The sequence below is a fragment of the Mytilus trossulus genome, chromosome 2 (assembly GCF_036588685.1).
Source record: "Mytilus trossulus isolate FHL-02 chromosome 2, PNRI_Mtr1.1.1.hap1, whole genome shotgun sequence".
In the NCBI taxonomy this organism is placed as follows: domain Eukaryota; kingdom Metazoa; phylum Mollusca; class Bivalvia; order Mytilida; family Mytilidae; genus Mytilus; species Mytilus trossulus.
In genome coordinates this window covers 5,279,092-5,286,548 of record NC_086374.1, presented here as the reverse complement: position 1 = coordinate 5,286,548, position 7,457 = coordinate 5,279,092, and the positions used below count along the sequence as shown (strand labels likewise).

The 7,457-nt window shown below is 31.0% G+C and overlaps 1 protein-coding gene across 2 annotated transcripts in view; it reads left to right on the top strand.

Annotated features, from left to right (window-relative positions):
- The window catches only part of LOC134706340 (2-amino-3-carboxymuconate-6-semialdehyde decarboxylase-like), a 38,785-nt gene that overhangs the window by 198 nt on the left and 31,130 nt on the right, over positions 1 to 7,457 (top strand). The window contains exons 1-6 of one of the 2 annotated variants that reach the window (XM_063565201.1): positions 59 to 249; positions 1,262 to 1,403; positions 2,804 to 2,853; positions 3,905 to 4,064; positions 5,247 to 5,323; positions 7,030 to 7,123. In XM_063565201.1, coding sequence (XP_063421271.1) covers positions 247 to 249; positions 1,262 to 1,403; positions 2,804 to 2,853; positions 3,905 to 4,064; positions 5,247 to 5,323; positions 7,030 to 7,123 — 526 coding nt within the window. In that variant the 5' untranslated portion in view covers positions 59 to 246. Of the gene's footprint in view, positions 1 to 58; positions 250 to 1,261; positions 1,404 to 2,803; positions 2,854 to 3,904; positions 4,065 to 5,246; positions 5,324 to 7,029; positions 7,124 to 7,457 lie in introns of those variants that run through there. The other variant, XM_063565200.1, reaches the window with a different exon arrangement.

Below are 7,457 nucleotides of genomic sequence, written 5' to 3'. Positions count from 1 at the left end.
ATAAGTAAAATCATTTTGCAAATTAAATCTATTAATAGAATGCCAAATTGTCCTTCAAAAAGGTCATTTTGAAAAACAATACATGTGTTGGTAAAGAAAATCTAGTACATGTAGCAGCAGTTTGGAATCTGACACTACATCTGCTGATGGATTGCCTTGAATAATATATACAAAAGGATTTCAATGATCTGTATATAAAAAAAAGTGTAGATTGGTTGATTAATGTTAGGTTTTGCTTGAGCACAAATGGTAATTTAGAATATAATGGGTCTCATTTGGGTCTAAGCGTGATGCGGGATTGCTGATTTTGTGTAAGCCTGACATGTGAAAGTCACATTTAATATTGTGACGGGAAAATGGGAAATGAAGTTTAGCGTAACACAGGAAATTACAAAAAATCAGAATTGCTTAGGTATATATAGTGTAAGAGGGATACGGGAATCAGACAAAACAGTAAGCGGGATCCGGGATCAGAACCCCCCAATGAGACCCCCTTTATGAAGATAAAAAATTGTCAGATTGATTTTGACATGAGATACATGATGATGCAACCTATAAATTTGAAATAGAATTCTTAAACTATGTTATATATATATATCTACCAAATTTTAAATTAATAGAAGCAGGTACATGTATGCATATTACATGTATTATATTTATATATAAGAAGAAATAAATTCAAATACTCGTGGTTCAATGTTGTTTACTAAGTAGTACTACAGTACTGTTCAAAATAGTTGTAAAAACATAATATTAAACATGTTAAACCACAAAAATCTCTCAAGAGAACATAAGAGATACCTTTTTTGAAAATTGTAAATGAATAAAATGTCCAGGACATCTTATTTGTCATGTTCCTAGTATTTGTAGTGATCAGCTATGATAAATACTAAATTTAAGAAGCTTTAGTGAAGTTCTTTAGTGCACATGCTGGGGATTTGTTTATTTTGTTGGTACCAATTTAGTAAATTGAGGAAAACATGCCTTTTTCTGGAGATTAGATTTCAGTTTGTGGTTTTGCAGAAGTCTGCATATGAACTTGTAGAATTTTTTTTATTCATTAAACATTTAAAATTGATGATTCAATGTCCCCACGTAATCCATGAAAGTTGGTATCAAACAAATAATAATGAATCAACAGTAAAATGTACACAAGATGAAATTTGTGTTTACAAATGATATATTTTATTTTGGTTTTAGAGATATAGTTATCATGGTTATGGAGGTTGGGTACAAATGATAAATATTATTTTGATTTTAGAGGTATGGTTATGGAGGTTGGGTACAGATGGATCATAGCTGTCCAGGTGTGGCTAACATGATGAAAAATGGGAAGTTTTTTAGAAAGGTTGAGGAGAATTGTTGGTGTGCTGAAGCTAGAATAAGAGACATGAATGATACAGGTCAGTACCAGGAATGTTACAGGTCAGTACCAGGAATGATACAGGTCAGTACCAGGAATGTTACAGGTCAGTACCAGGAATGTTACAGGTCAGTACCAGGAATGATACAGGTCAGTACCAGGAATGTTACAGGTCAGTACCAGGAATGATACAGGTCAGTACCAGGAATGATACAGGTCAGTACCAGGAATGTTACAGGTCAGTACCATGAATGATACAGGTCAGTACCAGGAATGATACAGGTCAGTACCAGGAATGATACAGGTCAGTACCAGGAATGTTACAGGTCAGTACCAGGAATGATACAGGTCAGTACCAGGAATGATACAGGTCAGTACCAGGAATGATACAGGTCAGTACCAGGAATGTAACAGGTCAGTACCAGGAATGTTACAGGTCAGTACCAGGAATGATACAGGTCAGTACCAGGAAGTACTTATGTTTTCCATGAAATTTTGAAATAAGTGGTGCAGAGGCATGCATTTAAAAAAACCTGCAACAAACATGATCATTATGATAAATGGTAGCAAATTTATTAGATTAATACAGAAAAACAAATTGAGTCAACAGGGTCAACAGCCATGACAGATATCATGGCTATTATTCTGATTGAAATACAGATGAACATGTATACATCATCAATATAAAGGAATCTTTTTTTGAGGTAAACAACTTCAAACAATCCTCATGAAATAATTGTGGATTGACTTGTCATAGTCTAGACTTGGTACAGACTCTTTTGTTAACAATGCTCTTAAAAATTTCATACAAATAAACAGAAAAGTAAACAATAACGGAAGTTATATTAACAAAACAAATAAAAATCAATTTTGTCATTTCAGAGCCAACTAAAAAGACATTTTGAATAATACTGAGTCAAACAATAACAAACGGTAGCCATTAAAAAATGAAATTTGATACAAAGAAGAAAGTTTACCTCATGCAAGACAGAAATAACGAGATTTACAATTTGACATAAAATATATTTTTTGGTTGATTTTTGGTGTTATAGCACCAATTTTGAGCGCCACATTTTGGTGTCACATTTTGGCTACTTTGTGGTGTACACTTTTTTTTGGAAGATGAAGCTGAAACCGGAGTCCGGAGAAAACTACCAATCTTTGATAGGAAAACTGACGATCCTAGTCAATTAAGATTGGAGTTGAGCAATACCTTGCAGTTACACTTTATGTCAATATGAACCACAAGCATTGAGAACTTGAAAAATACTAATTGACTGATAGCAATTTATGACCATCCACCATTCATTATCCACAAAATCAAGTTCTGTTTCAAAATGAGACTTTTTTGAAGAATATGAGTAAAATCAAGTGGGACGTCACAAAAACACAAATCGGCATAGATATCTAACATGTCTAATGCATTTTTGATCTTTGTAGGAGTATGTGTACAAGTTTTATCAACAGTGCCGGTTATGTTCAGTTATTGGGTGAGGTTTGTTTAAACAATGTTTTAAAATATAAAAATGTAATTCTGTGCATTCTAGTGCAGTAAAGAAAAATTGATGCACATTCTATAAAAAATACCAATTTCATATTACAAATTGAAGATTTACACCTTACCTAGAATAAAAGGGTGATAATGTTTTCTGGTTCTGTAATTTCGTCTGATTGATGTGACATATCAGGTTTGAAATTGTTAACCATGACAGTTTGAGCTGAGTATGGTGTCCATTTGACACATGTCTTGTTAAATAGTTTGAAAAGAAAATCTTTTTTATTACAATTTATTTATAAGTGTGGTATTGTTTTCAATGAGATGAAAAGTCTCATAAATAACAAGGAGAAAATTAAAAAAGATCATCAGAAAACTGTTATTAAGCATTGAAAGAACCATGAATTTCTTAAATTCCATTAAACTATGGTTTTATCTGTAGTTTTGAAGTCCTTTTAAAAAACACAAGAAAAGAAACTAAAAAACATTAAAATCAAAAGGAAAATAAAGCTGCTCCTTTCTTGGGACAAGCACATTGAGAGAGAAGCTGGGTAAAACTGATGTGCTACCATTTAATTTTCTAACAAAGATGGATAGTTTTAGAGCATTTATAGCAACAAATTAAAAAAAACACAGAAGCATGCAAAACTCATACTTATGATATCTTTTATTGAAGCAATTTCATCAATTCTGCTCAAATATCACTGAAATTATTTTTCTACAAAACTGTTTTATTTTAACAAAGTAAGCACTGACATATGTATTTCATGTACATAGTAAAGTGAAATGTCATTAGAAATAAATAACTGATCATCAAAATTTGAAAAACAGATTCCTTTTATGTAGCTTTATGGCTATTATGGTTTTAAAATTTAGAATATACCTATTTACAGCGTCAACAAATACCAATACTATACATTCTTTGATTTATGGTATAGAAACTAGGTTAAGTTATTTTTTTAGGGTCAAGAGTCAAATTCTAAGTCCTGTGTTTACTATGACATTTTGCACAATTTATCATTGAATATCTTTGCATTTTTTTGTAGGCTAAACCAGAAGATACCTTAGACCTTTGTCAAATCGTAAATGATGATCTAGCTCAGACAGTTAAAGCTCACCCAACTCGCTTTATAGGATTAGGTACCTTACCCATGCAAGCACCTGATCTGGCCATCAAGGAGATGAAAAGATGTAAATACGAATTAGGTAATATCTTAGAGATTACTAGGAAAGAAACCTGATTAAAATATTCAGACTTGTGTTATACATGTACCTTTATACAACAATTATTTATTATAGAAATATATGTATTGAGCTTAACCCTTAAGCTCCTAAATTATTTATGTTTCTCAGAAAATTTTGCTATAGGTGAGAAAAGTAAGTCAACTGTGGATGGGAACCTGTGGAAGAGAAGGATGAAATTAGAAAAACCTTCAGGGTGTAAAGGGAGGGAATTCAGTGTTTTGGTGGGGAAATGGGAACCAGGCACCCCTGTCAAACTCTTATAATGTGTGCATGTCCAGGGTTCATTTTGGCTGGATTTCATTTTCATGGAAAATATGTCAACTTTAAGTTTTCCTTGTTAATATGAGAATAATAAAATGTGGAATGATTTATGTAGAACATATTTTAAACCAGATTTACCAGTTGAGATCACTGTGAAGTATTGTCTGATTTTTGATATGTTGATTCAAAATTATTAACCACCACAATCAACAAGTTATAGTTTGGATCATATTAGAAATATGTCAGAAAGTAATTGATACTGACTAGCTATATATATTTTATTACATTGGTTGCAATAAATTACATTGATTTCCCAGTTAGATAAAAACCGCTAATTTCACATGTGAAATATACATGGTTATTTCACTCTCTGACGTCATACAACAAAAGGCGTTGTCAAGACGTTGATAACGTCGGGTCAAAACAAATTGTGAATGCGTAGGAAAAACATATAGTTCCTTAAATTTTCTACATTAATTTCATAAAAAATAACCATTAGCCAATGTAATAAAAAGTATAACTAATCGCCGTATTTGAATATCAAAAATAAGACAACTTGTGACCGAACGCAGCTATGGATTAAACTCGTGCTGCGCACTCATTTAATCCATGCGTCGTTCGGTCATGCGTTGTCTTATTTTTTATATTCATATATTCAAATACGGCGATTAGTTATACTATAAATAATGATAAATATAAGTCCATTGATAAGCATACTGAAATTACCACTTTTCCTGCAGAGTTCCCAGCATCTGAAATTACATAATGTACCACTTTTTATATTGAGTTCCTAATAGCTGAAATAATTGCCAAATTTAATCAACAAAAAACTCTTGATAGTAATGTTGCCATTAAATATTTACATTTACAATTTATTTTTAGGCTTCAAAGGTGTTCAGATTGGTTCTCATATAAATGACTGGAACTTAGATGCAGAAGAGTTACGTCAATTCTTTGCTGTAGGTAAATAAATATTTTTGTTTACAATGAAATTATCAATCATAAAAACAAACAAAGGGTGCAACATACAAAATCTTTTTTTTTTCCATTTGGACTTTCATTAGGTGCCTCATGTTAAACATCAAAATATGTATTAGTAAAGCATTATCATTGATTATAGATGAACAGAAGTATTATTTATATTCCTATACATCCTTGAAATAATATTTGGAGATTAATTACAATCAGCATGTCTGTCTTTAAAAAAATTCCATATCCTCTTTTCACTAATTATACAGAAAAAGCTATGTGAAGGATATTTATGTTCCAGATAGAAGAGTTTACACTGTATATAATCTTCAGCACCCCATGTGTCAGATTGTTTATATATATAGGTTTGTCAATTATAAGATATATTCAATCCACCTTTCACAAACTACTGAATATATATATATATACCATTACCCCCATTTCTCTTATATTAGCTTTTCATCTCCTTTAATAGGTTCTCATTTAGTACTCGAGAGTTCAGATATAAAGGCGCAACGAATTATTGGATCCCATAGAACTAAGAAATATTTACAATGTGTATTTCCAAGGGTACCAATTTTCTTGGATTGAGGAAATATCAAAATTTCTTGGTTATTTTATTTGATGATTTTGCTGAAATCTCATTATCTGCATACAAGCCATATAGAAAATTTGTTTTTCATTGATCATTTAAATTTATTGTTCAGCTTTTACCCTTAATCCATGAAAAATTTATATCCAATAATTGATATATTGAATCCACAGCATATATAATGTAATGATTGATAGTAACACTTTGATAAAATTATTTTCCTATCTATCATGTATATTATTCAGCCAAAATCAATGAGTTCAGCCAAAAATATTTCAGTTCTTTACTTTAAAAGTTTAATGGTGCATCAGTGTTTGATTTTTGCATTATGTTTTAATGAAAGCTATTCCACTGTATTGTGATATCTGTTCATATCTTTTTTGTAATTTTTTCTTTTAAATCGCTTCATACAAATTTCAACTTATTTTATGTTGCACCTTCTTTTATGTAGTGACTTAACCTCTCTAGAGAATTTATCTTTTCTATGATAACTTTGTTTAAGTAAGAGTGAAAGAGTAGTTTCCCCTGTCTTTGTTGCACTCGCACAGTGAAATCTGAATTTTGAAACCCTTACAGAGCTGTGGGGATTTCTTTATTTATCAATGTTAACATATGTTTGTTTTAAAGTTTATAAAATATGATCTTTGTCGAGCCTGCAACTTCTGTCTTATAAAGCTAGACATAAGGATATAGTGATTCAGCAGCAGCAGAGTTAGCTAACTTCTTAAAAGCTTTATATTTTATTCAATGATTTTTAGTTTGTGAGTCTTCTAGGATGAGTTACAGATCAAGTTTATGTTTGGTACCATACCACTATGCTGATTTTTGTGAAAAGAATTCCACTTTGGACTCTGAAAATTTCTTGAAAAATAACAGCTATACCAACTTTTTTTTTAAAGGACTTCACATATTGAGCTGATTTTCAGTTTGTGAGTCTATAAGGATGAGTTACTTATTGAGTTTATGTTTGGTTCTGCTTGCTTTTTGTTTTGGACAACTAAAAACGTATGTACCTACTTAGTAGACTCCTCAATAAGCTATTGAAAACTACACAAATTTATACATGACAACTCAACTAATAACAACTTACTCTATATATTGTAGGCAGCTGAGGAACATGAAGTTTCTATTTTTGTTCATCCATGGGATATGGACCAGGGAGAAAGAATGAAAAAGTACTGGCTACCTTGGCTTGTTGGTACGTTATTATTAAATAGAATTCTTACTGGCTACCATGGTTTGTTGGTACGTTATTATTAAATAGAATTAAATAGAATTCTTACTGGCTACTTGGCTTATTGGAATATTCTTATTGAATCAAGTTCTCACTGAAGTAAATGCTTTTTCTGTTGTTTGAGTTAAAAGAAAAGTTCTATAGATCAGATTCATTTTAACCTATTACCAACTTTTATTTTATATTTTTTATTTACGGATAACTAATTTCAAAGAGGTAGGGTTAATATCACTAGATTTTATTTCACACCACCAAACAATTAATTCTTAAAGATGGTTTAAAACTTTGATATGTGAAC